Here is a 21,112-nt window from a genome sequence, read left to right as displayed (position 1 = left end):
ATGGTTATAGGTATGAGATGTGGGAGAGAGTTTCCGTTAAACGTTTTAGATGTTGCAGATCAATTCTGTCCATCTTGTCATGTTATTTTCGCCTCGGGGACTGGTGATTGACATATACAGTACACAGCTCACAGGAAGCAGTGGGAGCGGAGATTGTGTTGTAGTAGTCGTTGGTGGTAAGAGCTGACCGGGTTAAGCCGCTCTCCACCTTCTACCATCCTACATCCCCATAGATCGGGCGTAGCTCTTCGCCCTGGTTCAGATAACCGAGCCGATCCCTTGGCAGGAAGCTGTCCATCGTGGTGGCCTAGCAAGGGTTCCGCCCACATTCCCTGCCCTTTCATGACCTCATTGAAGCGAGAGCCTGAGTACAGCAGCGTGCGGCGGAGAGACAAAGAGCGCAGGAAGCCTCAAGACGGGGAGGAAAGGGAGAAGCAATGAGGATCTCAATTTCTCTCTGTGTGGATCTCTTTGCAATGTTGTCACTGCGTTTCACATTATGCTTACAAGTTATTTTTCCGATGGGCCTGTGTGTACAAGGAAGCGGGATAATTCCCCTCCTAAGGCGTCGCTATATGCAGTGTCTGCGCTTTTTCGTCGGCAGGGGGACAGCCGAACATGTGGGGTAGTGGTCTAGCGACGTCCCGGCAGCGCTGAAACATGGTTCTAACACCGAGACACGCCACACTGTTTCCCAGAGGAGTAGGGAAATTATCCTGGAAATGCACAGAATTCCACACTTACTAAATCAATATGTGGGGACCTGTACCCCCCTGGCCGGAGGAGGATTAGCTCGATATTAGCGGTAGCATTGGAGGACACAAATCCTGTAATAGCCCTGGCTATTTCCTCCATACAGAGTTCAGTGTATGATGGGTGGGTCAGGTGTGTCTGTAGCCAAGAACCAGCTTCTTTCATGATGGTTTCTCAGTCATTCCCAGCAGCCATGAATGCTGCTAGCTGCCCCTTGTTTTTTCCTCACAGGCACAAATATATACACACAAGAATGTCTTCACACACACATAAGCAAGTGCAAACACACACACAAATGTGCAAGTGGGCGCACACACACACACACACACACACGCATGCAAATGCATGCGCACACAAAAACACACACACACACACACACACAGACACACACACACACACACAGAAGAATATATTGGCACTGAACTACATAAAAACATGCAAATGGAATAGGACAATGCAGCATACACCAACACAACCATACACACACAAAACATTACCACAGCAACAATGTGTTTCTGGCTCAGCAATGCGAGATTGGGCCACTTTGTAATATCACCTACACACACACACAAAACACACACACACACACACACACACACACACACACACACACACACACACACACACACACACACACACACACACACACACACACACACACACACACACACACACACACACACTCACACACACACACACACACACACATTATGCAGTGAGTCCTCTGCTGAATGTTTCCTCTGTGTCTCTGCATTATTTCCATTATATGTCTGTTACTTTTGAGGTTTTTCCGACTTCCCTTGGTTTTATTTGGTTTGTTTGTTCCGGTTGCCTCTCATATGTTGTGAATTCTAAAGAAGCAGCAAATCGAAGGGCCAGGGGAAAGTCCATTACATCAGCCCACGTCTCGGAGAAGGCAAAGTCTGTCGTCTAATGTCAGGAGTGCAGGGGCTGGGGGGGGGGGGGCGACTGCAACAGCAACAGACATAGCAAATGGAGAGTTCCCATTAGTGGCACCTCTAAAGTAGCCCAACCAACCACCGCCTATTCCCACGCCTTCCTTTAACCTACCTGCACCTTCATATACATCATCGTCATCTTCTTCCCTGACATTATTTCCTTCTGCCCCCAACTTGCACACAAACACATGAACGGTGTACTTTCTTCACAACTTCACACACCTCCCAGTTGTGGCTGTCATGTGTTCAGATGTGCACCCTCATCGTCATCATCATCATCATCATCGTCATCATCATCATCATCATCATCGTCATTGATGACATTTGATTCTTTTCGGATGTACACAATGTCCTTCTCCTCCTTCACTCCTCATTTATGTGTGTGTGTTCCTGTTACTACTGCCTTCCCTTCATTGTCAACGTGTATCTTATTAACCCCCCTCCCCACACGCATGTGCGCACACACAGAAAGACACACACTCACACACAGACACGCACACAAACACACTCACACCTCACCACCACCACTCTTTCTACCACACTTGTAATCTCTCACACACCACCTCTCTCTCACCCTCTCTTTCCCCATCTCCCAAACACACACACACACACACACACACACACACACACACACACACACACACACACACACACACACACACACACACACACACACACACACACACACACACACACACACACAAACGCACTCATTTCCAGGGGAGGAAATAGTGTTCTAACAGTGATCTGACAAGGGAAGAGCGATTGACAGAGGAGACTGGCAGACAGACAGAAGGACACACAGACGGCGTGCCATTCTGTCTAACTGACAGATTGACTGTCTGTCTTTCCTGTCTATACGTCTGTCTGACAGATGGACTGTCTGTCTTTCCTGTCCGTCTGTCTGACAGATTAACTTTCTGTCTGTCTGACCGACTGTATGGCCTGTATGTCTGTCTGTATGTCTGTCCGTCTAATGACTTGACAGGCGGAAAGGGTATACACTCTGACAGTAAGCAGGGAGAGAGGGACAGAGAGACAGAGAGAGAGCGAGAGATAGACAGAGAGAGAGACTAATGAAGGACTAACGATGGACCAGGAGCTTTAGAGGAACAGGGGGAGGATCCCAGACTAACGCAGAATAAGAAGAGGAGGTGGAGGAGGAGGAGAGCGGAGGAATAGAGAGATAGAGGGGGGAGACGAGTGGAGTCCCAGAGGCTTTACTAATTGCCGCTCACACAGAAAAAATAGCAATTTTTGTGGGTTAATAAGGGAATGGTTACACTGGCCTGTTCTTTGAATCAGCTCCGTTTCCACCCCCTCCCCACTCTCACCCGATCCCTCCCACAACCCCCAGCCCATCCCCATGCCGCTGTCTAGACATGAGCAGAACAAGCTGTTCTTGTTATGGGTGGACCGCGGGGAGAATGTGCAGTGTCATTAGGTCTGTGTCTGACAGAAGGGCAGGAATCGGGCAGATCAGAAGGACTGGAGCAGGAAACGCCACAAAATGTCGCTTTATCAGTTTGCTCGTTTGTTTGCTTGCTGTTGGCATTTTGTGTGTACCTTGGTCTATGTGTGTGTGTGTGTGTGTGTGTGTGTGTGTGTGTGTGTGTGTGTGTGTGTGTGTGTGTGTGTGTGTGTGTGTGTGTGTGTGTGTGTGTGTGTGTGTTTGTGTGTTTGTGTGTATGTCTGTCTCTCAATGTATTCTGTGTCTGTGTGTATTTGTGTTTGTGTCTGTGTGTGTGTGCCCATATGTTTGAGTGTGCGTATGTCTGTGTGTGAATGGTTTGTAGGCGTGTGTGTGTTTATGTATGTGTTTATGTGTGTGTGTTTATATTTATGTGTGTCTTTATGTGTTTGTGTGTGAGTGTGTGTGTGCTACCTTGTGCATGGGTCTCAGTGTTATCTCGACATGACTAAACCGCCTGTTGTGTGACTCTACCCTCCACCCCTTCCCCAACTCCTACATTCTAATGAAATTCATTAATTAAAAGGTTTTTTTCCTTCCACCGTTGCCTCTCTGCAGGATTAGTTTCTCCATCATAATTCATGTGTTCGTATTTTTGTCTTTCTTTCGCTGCTATTTACTCACCCAAGGTCGCCGATTGTAATAAGACGGATCTCCTTCCTGCTGCGGTCACGTTCCTGTGTGATGCACACAGGCCTGCCCCAACACCGCCGACGTTTCGGTTGCCAAAATCTTGAGCATTGTAACTCCTGGAGCCTCATGCTCTGCCCTTGTAGGGAGCTGTGAAATAATTACGAAAAATAAAAACTGCAATCATCTCCATGACGACAAAAGGAGCGCTGAGGTTCTCTTTGTCCCCCTGACTCCCACAAAAAATGAAAATACGAGCGAGCCTTGTAGTTCTTTGTGGTGTTGTTGTTGTGGAGACCCAGCGCCGCCCTCAGCCAGCGCTGGGCTGCTGAGGGTCAAGCAGCTGCCCCTCGCAGACCAGCAGGTCATAGACGGAGAAGCAGCCCACTAGCGACCAAACTCTGAGAAGATTACTGCTTACTCTCTCTCTCTCTCTCTCTCTCTCTCTCTCCCTCTCTGTCGATCTCTCTCTCTCTCTGTCTCTCACATTGAGAGACTCTCTCTCAGAGAAGATATCATTACTTCTGTTTTCTCTCTCCCCGTCTTAGTCTCTCCCTGTCGAGCCCTTAATGTCTATTCCTCTGTCTCTACCCTGACCCTTGGTTTAAAGAGAGCTTTAGAGAGACAACACACAGACAAACTGGTCCAGGACCTTCCCTTTCCCACTTCGTCCTTACCTCCACGTTCAACTCCTTCACACCTCCAGTGAAATGTATCCATCTTGGGAACTCATTCGTCAAAAAATTGTAATTAATACACATACCCCTTTCCCCTTCCTTTCCTCCTCAGAAACAGATTGTATTAATGTATGAGCATATTAATATTCAGTTTCTGGAAGTAAAGACGTTGGTAATGGCGTGACTGAGGCATGGTTTGGTTTTGGGGGGAGCGTAGACATCAAAGCACACTTTTTGTGCAAAGAAAACATTTGTTTATTTGTTGTTTGGAACGGCAAAGACTGGGTGTGTGTGTGTGTGTGTGTGTGTGTGTGTGTGTGTGTGTGTGTGTGTGTGTGTGTGTGTGTGTGTGTGTGTGTGTGTGTATGTGTTTTTGCGGGGGTGTGTCGTTTTTTAATCTGCCCTCATTTCTCGGTGAAGTGCATTTACAGCACTTTCACCGTCGAGTTTGCCGCAGGAAATGACCAAAACACGAAAACCAGAAAAACAAAAAAGTTCTGCCTGACCTTACACTCCACGGAGGCGAGACAACACACAGGGCCTCATGACTAAGACGAGATGTTGTATGAAATTAGATTGGAGTCTGATGTTTTTGTACACTTTGTTCTTAGACACCCCTTAGGCCGTTGTGTCTGAACACTGTAAGCACAAAGGACCCTGCTTGTACCGTATCCACTGCTCTAGACTCGGTGCTCTGCTCCTTCTACCCCCCGAGGACACGGAACAGGGAGAGCTCCCGTTAACGTGCGAGCCGTCGAAACGCGGTGGCTCCTGTCTTCTGTCCGTGCGCCTGACCGTCCCTCTGTCCCTCTCTCTCTCTCCCCCGTCATGCAGAGTGCAAGTTCCAATGCAGCAATGGTAACTGTCTGCGCCTGGGCTCGCTGATCTGCAACCAGCTCAACAACTGCGGAGACAACAGCGATGAGGAGAACTGCCCCGTGGTCACCCAGCACCCCCCACCGGGCATCTTCAGCTGTGAGTACTGAACGCACCCCTCAGGCCCTGCCCCGCATGGGGGCAGAATCAAGGCGGGCACGGAGCAAAATGTGAACACCAGCCATGATGGTGAGAGCTTGCTGTTGGGCTGGTGATACACGTCAGGTAACACACTGAAACAATAGTTTGGAGAGAGAAAGAGTGGGAAAGAGAGAGAGAGTGATAGAGTGAGAGTGATAGAGTGAGGTTACACACTGAAACAATAGTTTGGCCGGTGGATTTTCCACCCTGGCAGGTACAAAGACAACATTCTAAAAGTGAGTTTTGGACCCTAAAGGCAGCTAAGGAAAACCGAGGAAAAACTTTGGGTGAATTGAATCGATACCCTGTTTTATCCATAGACGCTCCTCACCTTTGACCCCTTCCTGCCCTGGATCTGTGATGTTCTATTTGAGTTTCTACTGTCCTGCTTTTCGTAGATGCCAACACACACAGGCTCACACACATGGCAACGCACACACATGCCCGGACACATGGTTCTACCTCCACACAAGCACAAATGGTAACACACAGAAATTAACAAGCATGGAAATGGAAACACGCTCACACACATGGTAACCCAAACATGCCTACACATATGGTAGCACACACACGCTAACACACATGGTCAAACACACTAACACGCATGATAACGCACACACACTAACATGCATGGTAACACACACACGCTAACACACATGGTAACACACGGTCACATTTCTACCATAGTGATAGCGAAACATAGTAGGAGAGAGAGCGAGACAGGGAGACATAAACACAGAGAGGGAGTGAGAGACAGAGATGGACCGGCAGGAATAAACACGAAGGAAAAAGGGAGATTGTGGGAGAGAGATAGAGAGAGAATGGATGAGAGGGGTAGCGTAAGAGAGGGAGAGAGAGAGGCTGAAGGACACTAGTGGCTCTCTGCCAGGACACTTTGATGTGCTGCGGCGTTCTCTTTTAAAAACTTTTAGGAGCAAAAAAAAAACTGACTGCACCACTTTCATTCGCCTGTGTGTGAGGAGGTGTGTGTGTGTGTGTGTGTGTGTGTGTGTGTGTGTGTGTGTGTGTGTGTGTGTGTGTGTGTGTGTGTGTGTGTGTGTGTGAGTAGGTGTGTGTGTATGTGTGAGTAGATGTGTGTGTGTGTGTGAGTAGGTGTGCGTGTGTCTGCTCGTCTGTCTGGTGATTTCTTCACCTTCTCTTAACTTTCTTATGTCCTTTCCTCTCTTGCCTCCCTCTTTCGCTTCCTCACCACGACCATCCAATCCTAACCTCTAAACACACAAACAGACACACAAACATATCTACAAACAACACAGACACACACATACATATCTACGCACCACACACAAACACACATGCCTATTCATCTCTACACAAACACACAAGAACATACCCACATCCACACCCACACACGCACTCAAACGCAGGCGCGCACACACACACACGCTCACACACACACGCTCACACACACATTATATTTGATGACATCCCTGTTTTGCATCATTTTAATCTTCAATTTTTACACTCCTTACAATCCATTAGCACTCTTCTGTCTCTCTTTCCCTCTGTCTCTTTCTCTCTCTCTCTTTCCCTCTCCATCTCCTTCACGCTCTCGTTCCCCCAGTGGCCCTCTCTCTCTATATATCGTTTTTTTACTGTCATTGTTAACCCCCCCCATACAGACACACACTCCCACAGCCTCCCTCTCGATTCATTCTGAAGCATCAGACCTGTGTATGTGTTTGTGTATGTGTGTGTATTAGGAGCTTATGGGTGTATGTCTGTTTGGTGTGTGTGTGTGTGTGTGTCTGTGTGTGCGTGTGTGCGTGTGTCTGTGTGTGTGTGTGTGTGTGTGCGTGTGTGTGTGTGTGTGTGTGTGTGTGTGTGTGTGTGTGTGTATGTGTGTAAGGAGCTTGTGTTGGAGGGGCTTCCAGTGGGTAGAGCCCGGCCCGACGTCGGGGCACTTAAAATATTTAGCTGTCTAGAGCGCATGTTAATGTGAGAGGCGGTGGCGAGGCGGGGACCAGCCACGAGTGTCACTCGCTGAGCCCTCGCATATTCCTCTCTCCCCTTTCTTCTTTCTTTCTTTATTTCTTTCTCCTGCTTGATGTCTGGGAGATGTAGACTGGGGGAGAGAGAGAGAGATTCTGAGAGAGATTCTGAGAGAGAGAGAGAGAGAGAGAGAGAGAGAGAGAGAGAGAGAGAGAGAGAGAGAGAGAGAGACAGAGAGAGAGAGACAGAGAGACAGAGAGACAGAGAGAGAGAGAGAGAGAGAGAGAGACATAGGTGGAGTGACAGAAAGAGATGGAGAGATATGATGAAATAGATTAGAGGGGCAGTAAAGTGTGATACTGTGGGAAAGAATGAGAGAGCGGTAGAAAGAGGGATAATGATGGAAAGGGAGATAGAAAGAGTGATAAAATAAAGAAATAATGAGAATTTGCCAGTGAGGGAGTGAAAAAGGCCAGATTTGCCAGCAGTTTGACTGGCCGAGAGACAAAGACCCAAAAAGAGAGAGGGACAGAGTGTGAGATGGAGAGAGGGACAGATTGAGAGAGTGACAGAGAGGGAGATTAAGAGATGGAGAGAGTGAGAGATGGAGGGAGGGACAGCTTGAACGATGGAAAGAATGAGAGATGGATGGAGGGAGATAATGAGAGATGGAGGGAAAGACTGAGTGAGAGCTGGATGGAGGGACAGAGTGAGAGAATGTCAGAGAGAGAGCTGGATGGAGGGACAAGGTGAGAGAATGACAAAATGAGAGATGGAGGGAGAGACAGAGTGAGAGATAGAGAGAGAAACATAGTAAGAAATGGAGAAAGTGAGTGATGGAGGGAGAGACAGAGTGAGAGATGGAGATGGGACAGCGTGAGAGATGGAGAAAGTGAGATATGGTGGGAGGGACAGAGTGAGAGAGGGAGAAAGTGAGAGATGGAGAGAGGGACAGAGTGAGAGATGGAGAAAGTGAGATATGGTGGGAGGGACAGAGTGAGAGATGGAGAAAGTGAGAGATGGAGAGAGGGACAGAGTGAGAGATGTAGAGAGGGACAGAATGAGAGATGGAGAGAGTGAGATATGGCTGGAGGGACAGAGTGAGAGATGGAGATAGGGACAGAGTGAGGGATGGAGAGAGTGAGAGATGGAGGGAGGGACAGCTTGAGAGATGGAAAGAATGAGAGATGGATGGAGGGAGATAATGAGAGATGGAGGTAAAGACTGAGTGAGAGCTGGATGGAGGGACAGAGTGAGAGAATGGAGGGAGGGACAGATTTAGTGATGGAGAGTGGGACAGAGTGAGAGAGGGACAGAGTGGGAGACGGAGAGTGGGACAGAGTGAGAGATGGAGAGAGAAACAGTGAGAAATGGAGAGAGTGAGTGATGGTGGGAGACACAGAGTGAGAGAGGGACAGAGTGAGAGACGGAGAGACGAACAGAGTGAGAGAGGGACAGAGTGAGAGACGGAGAGACGAACAGAGCGAGAGAGGGACAGAGTGAGAGACGGAGAGCCATGGAGACCCACAAAAAAACACAGAGTGAGGGACGGAGAAAGGGACATAGTGGGAAATGGAGAGAGTGAGTGATGGAGGGAGAGACAGTGAGTGAGTGAGAGAGGGACAGAGATGAAGCAGGCGCTGGCCACAGAGAGAATGGTTTCACTAGAGGGGAGCATGCCATCTTGCCGCGGCCGCTGGCCGGTTGCCGCGGCGGCGGCGGCGGCAGACACGTGGATCATAAATACCGTCTAGACACAACGCTGCTCGAAACGCTCCACATCGCCCACCTTCCTGCCCCCCCGACACTCAGCAGCACTCCACTCCTCTGTTCTGCTCACCACCCCCCCCTCTCTCCTCCCCTCCTCCTCTCCCCCAGCCACCGCTCGTCCCCCTCTCCTCCTCCTCGCCGCTTCGTCATTCTGTGTTTTCATCCCTCTCTCCCACAGCTTCCCTCCACTCCTCTCTCCTGCTCTCTCACCTCCTCCCCTGCTCTCTCCTCCTCTCACGCCTCTCATCTCCTCTCCTCCTCCCCCTTAGCTCCTTTCACCCCTCCCTTCCTTCCCCCCCTCTTACCTTCACTTTGATCTCCTCCCCCCTTGCTCCTCCTCTCTTCTGCTCTCCTCTTTTCCTCCCCTATCCTCTCCTCCAACCAACCTCTGCCTTTCTTGCCCTCTCTCTCTCTCTCCATCTTTCTCTCTTTCTCTCCCTCTCCCCCTCTATATCTCTTACTATCTCTCTCTCAAACTCTCTCCTTTCACTCTCTCTAACACTCTCTGTCCCCTCTCTCTCTTTCCCTCGTTGCTCTCTCCCCCCTTCTCACTCCATTTCTCTCTGTCTCCCCCCCTCTATCTCTCTCTTAATCTCTCTCACTCTCTCTCTCTCTTTCCCTCCTCTCTTTCCCTCTCCTCCCTGTCTCTCTCACTGTCTCTCTCTCTCTCTCTCCTCCCTGTCTCCCTCTCTAGTCTATGCCCTGCTTGATCCACAACCCCGCCGTCGACCAGTGTCTACTCAGCAAAAGTCTTTTGCTGAGCCCACGTCCTTTCGATATGGGTTTCAGGACTCCAGATTAATGTTGGCCGAGTGCTAGACGCTCTGATCGATATATTTGTGCCGGACTTGGGAACTTAAGTTCCATTGTGGTCCAAGGTTATGTTAACTCGCTGCAACAGGTACCGGTCCGGACAGACCCACACACACACCAACAGCCGACTCTTAATGAACGAGTGTGTACCTATGCATGTTTATGTGTGCGCGCGCGTGTGTCTGTACGTGAAGTGTGCGATTAACAATTTAACAACAGACCTTGGCAGCTTCGATGCGCTGTCAAGGTTTCGGCCGTGAGAGCAGCTAATGGAGACCATAGCCTATCAGAGAGAAGGAGATTCGATGACATTTCAATAGCGCTTCTGCGGTGAAGTGCCGGCAGTCAGATACCTCACCGGCAACGTCGCGCACAGCAGAAGCATGGAGGGGAGATCAAACGCATCAAATGTATCCTCCAACAAGCGCACAACCTAAAATAATAACACGCCGCAGGTGGTGTGCTGCGAGTTCAAAGTTCGAGGAGAGACGGCCGATCAATCTTCTAGCCTATTAGTGTAGCCTGTTAAACTCTTCTCTCCGCTGTCTCGTTAATCTCCTCTCAGGTGTGAGAGAAGGGGGGGGGGTAAAAAGGAGAGACTTGAATCGATGAGCAGCAGAAGCCTAGCCATTGATCTCCCCGGCGGCCACCGGTGGCCCCCGGGCCTCCCATCGTGGTCAGGTACCGCGGCCAGAGCTCATTGATCCTGCAGCGGGGGCAGGGGGTGTTGGGCCCGTGGACACTGCTTTCCACTGCTCTTTTCTGGGTTTTTAGGCCACTTTGTGTTTGTCGGTAACGCGTTGAGTCGGTGTATCGAGTGCTAGTCCGTCTGCCTCGCTCCCCTCTACGGCGGAGGGGATCAGCCTCTTGCTCTGTGGCCCTGCGTGTCCTGCCGGAGTCGGCGTCTGGTGTCCGTCACGTGACCAGTCTGTCTTGTCTCTTTGGCTGGTTCCTCTGAACCTTTTTTTAGGATTGCAGTGAGACAGGGGGGGGGGTCTTGGATAGTTGCTCTCCAGTTCTTGTTTCGATCAATATTTAGGTAATTGACGCGCGTCTAGGCTCGTGTCGGAATATTTCGTTTCCGTCATTTTTTCTCCTCTGTGTGTTTCATGTCCTTTACGGCTCGGCCTGCTTTCGATCCGCAACTTTCAGACCTGCCCTTACAAATACCTCCGGTGGTTAGGATCGAATCACAAACATGTAATTTGAACCCCCGAGGGGACACACCACACATCTGAGGGTCGTCAATAACAACCAGAATGTGTCGAAACAGAAATATAAATGACAAATTAAAAAAGTCTACCAAAGCATGAAATTGCAGTGTCTTAGTATCACCGTTTATCGCTGTCTGTACACATTGTCCCAGGAGCACAACTTTTTGCAGCTTGTGTTTCCGTTGCTGAGAGCTGCATTCGCTGGCCTCTGTGATTTTTCTTCAAAATCTGATTAGTCTGTGTATGTCTTTGTATGTCTGTGTGTATGTGTGTGTGAGAGAGAGAGTGTGTGTGTGTATATTTATATACGTATGTGTGTGTGTGTGTGTGTGTGTGTGTGTGTGTGTGTGTGTGTGTGTGTGTGTGTGTGTGTGTGTGTGTGTGTGTGTGTGTGTGTGTGTGTGTGTGTGTGTGTGTGTCTGGGGGGAAAGCACATGAGGGCTTAATGTTATTTGTTGAACAAATAACCTGACCCGTTACCGTCATGAATCAGGTCGCTTTAACACCAGCTGCTCAGAGCCACGCGCCATAATTGAGGCAGCAATCGTTTATCAAGGATGTTATTAGATCCAGTGTGTCTCTGGGCCAGCCCTGCCTTCATGGGGACCACTACCCTTTAAAAAAAATAGTATTAACGTGAGTCCTGCTTTCACCCAGCCTCCTGGATAAAAACATTTCCAGAAGATTGTCTTTTTAATCATGTTTTTACGATGGTGTATCTCATTAGTTTGATTCACTTCTACTGATTCAACTGGCCTTCGTTCAGATGTCTTCTTTTGTCTTCATCTCTTCCTCCTTTCCTCAGTTCTTTTCCACTCTTCTCTTCACCTCCTTTCCTCCTTCCTGTTCTCCCTCCTCCCACTTAATAGTCTCAATCCTGAAGCTTGGAGACCAGTGTTGTCACCATGGTGGCAACAGGTCAGGCAGGCAGCACTCAACTCTGTGCCTGTTTGTGTGTGTGTGTGTGTGTGTGTGTGTGTCTGTGAGTGCGTGTTTGTGTGCGGGTCTTCAGAACATCCTTAATCCCATGCTAGTGAGTCCAGGCAGATGATGTGGGCGGCTTCTGTGAGGCTGGGACATGGTTGAGGGATGGGCAGGGGTCTGAATCATGAGCCGCAGTGCTATGTATTTTTTAAAGCATCTGGACTCTCACACCCGGTGCAGCGCACTCCAGCCCAGCCTCTGGCCGGGCCCCTTCGCACTGATTAGTCGGCCAATAGATATTTTGGTGTTGTTGATCAGTCGTTGATGCTTTCAGAGCTCAAGAGAGCGCAGACCTTTTGAGGTTGTTGGCAGTGGCCTTGGGAGGTGAAATCAAATAAAAAAACTTCAGGGGCTTTTTGAAATGAGTAGATATGGCGTGATTCTGTGGCGAGGTGGTGGGGGGGTGAGGTGGAGCCTTGGTGAGGAGGTGAGGGGGTGAGGTAGAGCCGTGGTGAGGGGGTGAGGGGGTGAGGTGTAGCCGTGGTGAGGTGTTGCCGTGGTGAGGTGGAGTGGTGTTGCCGTGGTGAGGTGGAGCCGTGGTGAGGTGTTGCCGTGGTGAGGTGGAGTGGTGTTGCCGTGGTGAGGTGGAGCTGTGGTGTTCCACTCTGTGGTCACCTTTCCCAAGGTTCCTCACCCTCAGGTTTTTAATTGATTCAGTTGTTTTTTTTAGTTAGCTGGTTTGCGATCCTGAAGAGACACGTGGGGTCCGAGGGCTGTGGTGGGGTATACCGTGTGTGTGTGTGTGTGTGTGTGTTGGGGGGGGCGGGGGTATTACAAACCAGTGTAGGATCACAATTTTTGTGCGGCCCCACCCGCCTGCGTCCTGCATCATTTAGTATGCATGGGGGGCACACTCCAGCGGGCGAGGGGGGGGGGGGGGGGGGGTTGGGGGTCAAGGGTGAGCAGCGCTAATTCTTTGGTGCTCTTGATTCGGCTCCTCTAGGGTGTAATACCCGCCTGTCAATTTGTTTGAGCTGCGGCTTTACATAATGAATTTATATTAGCTAGTGTTCTCCACACTGTCTACTCTCTCGATCCCCCTCTCCCCCTCTCTCTCCCTTCCCCTCTCTCTCCCTCCCACTCTCTCTCGATCCCTTTCTCTCTGCCCCTCTCTCTCTCTCCTTCTCTTTCTCGATTCCCCTCTCTCTCCTTTTCTATCCCCCCCACTCTCTCGCTCACTGTCTCCCATCTCCTCTCTCCTTCTCTCTCTCTTTCTACTCCTTCTCCCTTTCTCTCCCTCTCTCTCTCTCTCTTTCTCACCCAATGATGTGTGCATATCACCAAAGCTTAACTGTTATAGACTAGGTATTCCAGCCTCCGCTCAGAGTTCTCTGCGTAGTTGCATATATTTTGAACCTTTAAAACATGAAAAGTAAAGCAATATATAAATTAATATAAATCATTAAAATTAACTTCCCAGCAAATCTCCTCCAAATGCGTTTTGTTCAACAAAATGAATAACTCTGACGGCCGTGGTTGCTGACCTTTCCAAGTGTGTCAGATATTATATATATGTTATATATATTACATGACTTAGGGGGTCCAGGGAAGATAGCTTGGAAGCAACAGTCATAGAGGACGTCTAGGGGATTAAACCATTATTCCTTTTTTGACCATGCCATCCTTGAATTGGTTCATCCATAGGCCTACATAGAGTTGGAATACAAAAGGGGGTTTTCACTGATTTCATTTTGATTCTTTCAACTTCCTGTTTTGGTTTGGGTAGAGGTTTGGATATTCCCGGGATTTTGCGTCTGATGAGATATATTTGGGTTTGGCGTTCTGATTCAGAGGAGTATTTCAGTTTAAGGGAGGAGAGAGGCCGTTGAATTTGTGCTACTCTCTTGGCTCTGTGGAGGTCACCAGTGACTTTGAGGTGTTTCCGATACACCATTCCCCTCTTTTAGGGCAATTATGTCAGTAACAGATATTCGTTGACCTCCTTTATTCTCAGCATGCTCAGTTTAAGTCTCAGTTTAAGGGGATCCCTCAGAACTGTGCATCTAGGCATCCAGTTCGGTTCTGCAGTGATCCGTTAGTCCAGATTAGATGCCATGTGGATGTTTCCTTCCAGCAGAAAACCTCTGTTGGGGGTCTCTCATGTGTAATATCAAAGTATCATCTGAAAGTGAGGGGCAGAGCTGGTGGCTGATATATATATATATTTCTTTGCTGAACCTCGATGCATATTCTTAATATTTGGTGAAGGTGTATTAAAGGTTTATTAGTTGGGTTTTTTCTTGTGTAAACAACTCGTGAGGGTCTATTTTGACTTGGAGTGATGGCATTGTGCTCTCCTCCATGTATTAAAGTCATTCATCTGTGCCCCCTCCTACACTTTCCAAACTCTCCCAACACATTTCGATTCTTTCTCCTCTCTTTCCTTCGTTAACTTTTATTAGGTATTCAGAGAGTATCTGTCTAACCGTTTGTTATTGCACCGGATATTACTAGTATAATTTTGAAGTGTTTTTTTTCATTCTGTCTATCTTTCTGTCTTTTGCTCTCTCTCTTTTAGTCTGTATCTCTGTTTGACCATCTTTCTCTCCTTCTTTCTTTCGTCTGTCTGTCTTTCTCCTCACCCCTGTTCCTTCATCATGAGGACCACTGAAACGCTCATGACTCATGAATGAGTCTTTAGATGCAAACAGATCGTGTTGTGTTTCCATACTGACACCACGACCAAATGTGCCTCACCACACTGCACTCATGTGCCCAAACATGCACATACATACGTGCACACAAACACACACACACACACACACGCACACACACACACACACACACGCACACACACACACACACACACACACACACACACACACACACACACACACACACACACACACACACACACACACACACACACACACACACAAACACACACAAGCAGGCGCTGATGAGGGATGGATGAATGGCTGGATGATTGAAATCTTGCCAATATCAGACCATTCAGTGGCAGAACAGCCAAGGGTACCTGTCTGTCTATGTGTGTGAGTGTGTATTGTGTATGTGTGTGCGTGTACACGTGCATGTGTGCCACCCCTGTTGTCTTTCCCACACACGTCGTCCCATTTGTCCACCTTTTCATTCTCTTAGAGAGGTGTATAGCTATTCTCCTCCTGCATGTCATTAACACACACACACACTCCCAGCCACAAACACACACACACAAACCCCCATCCCCCCCACACACACACACACATGCAGACACACCCACACAAAGCAACAGAGGCCTTACATTACATTATGGATCCTACAAAGCTACCTTTGAGGCTGTGTGTGTGTGTGTGTGTGTGTGTGTGTGTGTGTGTGTGTGTGTGTGTGTGTGTGTGTGTGTGTGTGTGTGTGTGTGTGTGTGTGTGTGTGTGTGTGTGTGTGTGTGTGTGTGTGTCTTTGAGGCTGTGTGTGTGTGTGTGTGTGTGTGTGTGTGTGTGTGTGTGTGTGTGTGTGTGTGTGTGTGTGTGTGTGTGTGTGTGTGTGTGTGTGTGTGTGTGTGTATGTTTGTGTGTGTATGTGTGTGTCATTAGCTCTTAATCTACTTCATCAATGTGCCGCTATTTGTACTGTTACCAGTCATCCAACTTTGTCTCTCACTTTTTTCTCTACCTTGTTCTTTCTCTGTCTCTCTCTCCTCTCCCTCTCTCTTTCTCTTTCCGTTTTTCACTCTTTATATTTCTTTTTTCTCTGTTATCGCTCTCTCTCTCTCTCTCTCTCTCTCTCTCTCTCTCTCTGTCTGTTTGTGTTTGTGTCTCTGTGTCCATGTTTGTGTGTGTGTGTGTGTGTGTGTGTGTGTGTGTGTGTGTGTGTGCGCATGTGCGTGTTTGTCTGTGCATGCGTGTGTGTGTGTGTGTGGGTGTGTGTGCGTGTGCGTGTGTGTGTGTGTGTGTGTGTGTGTGTGTGTGTGTGTGTGTGTGTGTGTGTGTGTGTGTGTGTGTGTGTGTGTGTGTGTGTGTGTGTTCTAGGTAATGATGCAGCTGGGCTATTAAAATCAGGATTGGGTTGTTTGACACCCCGGTCCCCCCAGTAGTCCATTCATACACCACCCTACCACCCACCATCCACCCACTCGGACACACACACACACACACACACACACACACACACACACACACACACACACACACACACACACACACACAGTCACACTCTGAATACACATGCACGTAAACTCACAAAGGACCAAAATGAACTCCCCCCCCCCTCGAGTCCCCCCCCCCCCTCCCTCACCAGGGTAAAATAGAGTGGTCACCCCAGCTCGGTGTTTGGAGGATTGTGCGTTTGTTTAGAAAAGAAGAGAAGAGAGGGGAGCCTTGGAGAAAGAGACGCGATGGGCACGAGATGAAGGGAAAGTGGGCAAGAGGGAGGGTGGGAGGGAGGGAGAGAGGGAGGGAGGCAGACGTTAACTCACCCTCTCTCTTTTGGGTAAACCACTCACTCTGGTCTCCTGCTTCCTCTCACTGTCTCCCTCTCCCCCTCTCTCGCTCTCTCCCTCTCTCTCTCTCGCTCTCTCACTCTATCACTCCCTCTCTCTCTCTCTGTGGCCCTTCATCTCATCCCTTGTCTTTGAGAGATTGTGTGTATGAGTGTTTGAAGTCGGTCCATTTGTCTTAGAGGGGATTCAGCTGGGCTTGTATTGACTGGTGAGTGTGGGCATGTGCGTGTGTGCATTTCACTTTTCACTGACACACACACACACGCACACAAACACGCACGCACACACACACACAAACACACACACACACACACACGTGCGTGCCTGTGTTTTTTTGACAGTGAAAAGTGAAATGAAGGTGTTGGAATGGCTTGTGTGTGAATGGCCTTCATCCTTCAGCCAGGGAGGTGGGCTGGCCACATGCCCTGGGTGGTCTACAGGCTTATTTCACACGACCACCATTCATACACACATGTCTTTACTGTAAACTATAGCCGGGTGGTTTTTCCTCTGAATGCGTCTGTTGGTGGGTGTGCTTGTGCGCGCGTGTGCATGCATGCGTTCGCATTGGGATATTTTTGCAGGCTTATCTCTGCTCTCAAGGTTCATGCAAGTGTCATACAGTTAGCGACTAGACAACCATACCAAAAACAATGCCTCTTTTTTGGTTCCGCCTGTCGGCAGTGGAGACAATGAAGAAGTTATTTTTATGTCTGAGGTCAAGTTGGAGGCAACAGTTCGGAATTAGGGGTTGCACAATGTTCAGCAAGTGATAAATGGGCCATTAAAATATCAATGGAATAATTTGTGTGTTCGCGTGCGTGCTTGCGTGCCTGTGTGTGCGTGTGCGTGACGCAAGCCTCATATGTCTTGGTCATCTTTTTTTGTCTTGTTTTTTTAAACCAGGGTTAGCTTTGCATGGCTAGGGTCGTCAACTTTACAATATTGATCATTAGCGTAGCGTTAGCCTCGGCGCTGAGTTGTGAATGGAAAGTCTCCCCCGAGGCTAATCCAGTCATTAGACAGCCCATTATGTTCAAATGAAGAATGACGCCACATTACTCAGCCCCATGCATTAACGTACATTACTCTTTGTTTGAGCTCGCCGCTAATTTGCGTGGGTAGTGTGTGGAGTTTGTGCTTTTGCTATCTGTAATCATTCTGCTCAAGAGGTTGAAACCACTGCTTGTTTTTATCACATTGAAACACAACCCTTAATTTGATTCTTTTCATTCGTCTGATGCGAGCGTGGAAAAGTGCTTCACGGCTTTGATTCCACTTGCTCTTAACTCGCGACGCAAAAGCAGACTTTTCCCGCCACGTCGACACACACTAGTTCTGAGCTGACATGATATTATTCACAGCAACGGTGGGATTCCTCTGTTTTATGAATTACGACAGTTCTATAGTATGGGGAAAAGAAAGGTGGTGGTGGTAGTGGTGGTAGCATTAGTAGTAGAAGTAGAAGTAGAAGTAGTATTAGTAGAAGTAATATCAGTAGTGTTAGTGCTAGTAGTAGCAGTAGAAGTAGAAATCTTAGTAGTATTAGTAGTAGTTATAGTAAAAGTAGTAATAGTAGTAGTCGTAGTTGTAGTAGTAGTCTGTAAGCGTCTGCGTACTGTTTTACAAACACACAAACACAAACCTGCTATGGATAAATAAACTAAAATACGTACTGGTACATTTTGTGTTGCTAGTCTGACACTGCATTTGTGTCAGTTATCTAAAAATGAAGCACACTGGAACATTGCATATGAATTATTTATGGAGCTCCCCCAAAAAAGTGTGATAAAAGAAGTCTAAAATGAGCAAAACCGGTGACGGTTACGTGCTTTTATGGAGAGCTAGGAGAAGGAGTTTCATCTGGTGCAGCTTTTTCACTACTTGTATTTCACAGCAGTGTTTAGGCCTGGATTTAAACTGGATGCCATTCAACTCTTGGCTATGTGTGTGTGTGTGTGTGTGTGTGTGTGTGTGTGTATGTGTGTGTGTGTGTGTGTGTGTGTGTGTGTGTGTGTGTGTGTGTGTGTGTGTGTGTGTCTGTGTCTGTGTGTGTGTGTGTGTGTGTGTGTGTGTGTGTGTGTGTGTGTGTGTGTGTGTGTCTGTGTCTGTGTGTGTGTGTGTGTGTGTGTGTGGTTAGTTGTTGTAGTGTGTGATTGTATGTGTGTGGGTGAGGTGTGTGTATGTGTCTGTGTGTGTGGATGAAGTGTGGGTGGGTGGCTTAGGGGTGTGTGTGTATGTGTGTGTGTCGAGGGGGAGAGCAGAGTGATAATTATAACTGTCTGACACCTCTGGGTCCTCAGACTGGAAGGACTCACAGAACAGCAGTCAGTCCGCCCCCCCGTGTGTGTGTGTGTGTGTGTGTGTGTGTGTGTGTGTGTGTGTGTGTGTGTGTGTGTGTGTGTGTGTGTGTGTGTGTGTGTGTGTGTGTGTGTAGGTGTGTGTGTGTGTGTGTGTGTGTGTTGTCACACTGCCACAGGATGGTCCCGTGGAAAAAACTGAACTTCCATTGCGAGATTTAAGATATTTTTTTCAATTCAAAATCGCTTTCTTTCTTTCAATTTTTCTTTCATTTTTTCTTTCATTCTTTCTCTCATTCTGTGCTTTCTTTCTGTAAAAGATTGACCTTTCTTCTCTACATTCATCTCTTTTCCTTTATAACATCCCTCTCTCTCTCTCTCTCTCGCTCTCTCTTTCTCCGTCCTTGCACTCTGCCCCTCCGTCTACCTTTCTCTCTGTCTCTCTCTCTCTTTCACTCCCCCCCCCCCCCCCCCCCCCTCTCGGTTTCTAAAGCGTTCCCAGTCAGTGGAGGCTGAGGGACATGATGTCTTTCTTTTGGGTTGCGTGAATGCTTCCGTGCGTGAGTGTGTGAGTGAGGGTCCTCAGACTGGAAGGACTCACAGAACAGCAGTCAGTCCGCCCCCCCGTGTGTGCGTATGTGTGTGTGTTTGTATGTCTGGATATGTGGGTGGCTGAGTCTCTGGGTGTACTTGTGGGTGTCTAGTCTGGTGCCCAGCAGATCTTCCGGTGACCATATCTCCGCAAAGTTCCTCTCTTGCCTCTTGTCCAGAACAACACCTGTTCCTGAATATCAGCTCAGATGTCAATTGATCGATGAGAGGGGAGCCGATGAGATTCGTACCCCAAAGGTTAAGAATACAGAAGGTCCCATTTGTGAAGATCTCTGAGACTGGACTCTCAGTGGCTCGACGCTACAGGGCCGACCGCTAGCATCAGTATCGATGTACACGTATGTTTTTATTGAATCTCGTAAAGCGGATCAGATCTGGAGCCCTCACAGGCAGCTGGTGGCCAGACCACTACTTTTTACCCAACCTCTTTTGTTACTCGGATGGTGGGCAGATGGGGGGGGGGTGGGGGGGGGGGGGGGCACCAGGGCGACATTGCATGCGCCAGCGGGCATAGAAGTGAGAGACAGTGTGTGGGTGCGCGCGCGCATGCGCGCGCGTGTGTGTGTGTGTGGCGCATGTGTCTGTGGTTGTGTGTATTTGTATGTGTGCGTGCATGTGTGTTTGTTTGTGTGTGTGTTTGTGATTGGACTGTGTCTAAGTGTCTTAAGCCAGCGTGGCTGGTGGCTGATTACAGAGTGTGTATGGGGTTTAAAGGGTCAGGCGTGTTGTTATTACGGTGCTGCTGGGTGGCCTGGCAAAGGCCGGGCCGGACCACACAACACATCCTTAGACTTCCCCCCCCCCCCCCCCCCCCCACACACACACACACACACATTTCACACTCACACGTACACACACACACACGCACGCACACACACACAAACATTTCACACAAACACAGACACACACACAAACACATACACATAAACACATCTTACCAACGCAGGATCACATAAAACACACACACACACATATGTAAATATATGCACACACACACACAGTAGCAAAGACACACACACACACACACACAAACGCACACACACACACACACACACACACACACACACACACACACACACACACACACACACACACACACACACAAACACACACACACACACACACACACACACACACACACACACACACATATATCATATTCCAATTATTGCTATCTCTTGTCTTCACTGGCTCTCCCTGTCCGTTTCTGTGTGCCCTGGTGTCTGTCTGTTCAGACTGTGGCTGTGTCAGACGCCTCAGGTCCCCATTGGTATTCAGCTTAACACAGCGGACGCTTTGTTTCAAGAAGAAATTGCAGACTCTTAGCCTAAATTCTGCAATGAGAGACTAATGGTCCGCAGCCCAGACAAAGGATGATTCACCTGCGTACCCCCACCGCCTCCATCTGTCTCTCTGTCTCGTTCTAACTCTGTCTCTATAACTTTATTGGCATAGGAAAACGTACATTTACATCCTTCCCAATTCAAGTCAATTCAATTTTATTTATTGGCATGAATGATGAAA

The 21,112-nt window shown here is 48.5% G+C and overlaps 1 protein-coding gene across 1 annotated transcript in view; it reads left to right on the top strand.

The window, feature by feature from the left end:
* The window catches only part of ldlrad4b (low density lipoprotein receptor class A domain containing 4b), a 152,733-nt gene that overhangs the window by 72,035 nt on the left and 59,586 nt on the right, over nt 1-21,112 (top strand). Inside the window, exon 4 of the mRNA XM_030370747.1 lies at nt 5,325-5,465. Within this exon, the coding sequence (XP_030226607.1) occupies nt 5,325-5,465 (141 nt within the window). The remainder of the gene's footprint in view (nt 1-5,324; nt 5,466-21,112) is intronic.

The sequence above is a fragment of the Gadus morhua genome, chromosome 11, assembly GCF_902167405.1.
Source record: "Gadus morhua chromosome 11, gadMor3.0, whole genome shotgun sequence".
NCBI lineage: Eukaryota > Metazoa > Chordata > Actinopteri > Gadiformes > Gadidae > Gadus > Gadus morhua.
This window is presented reverse-complemented; position numbering and strand designations above follow the sequence as displayed.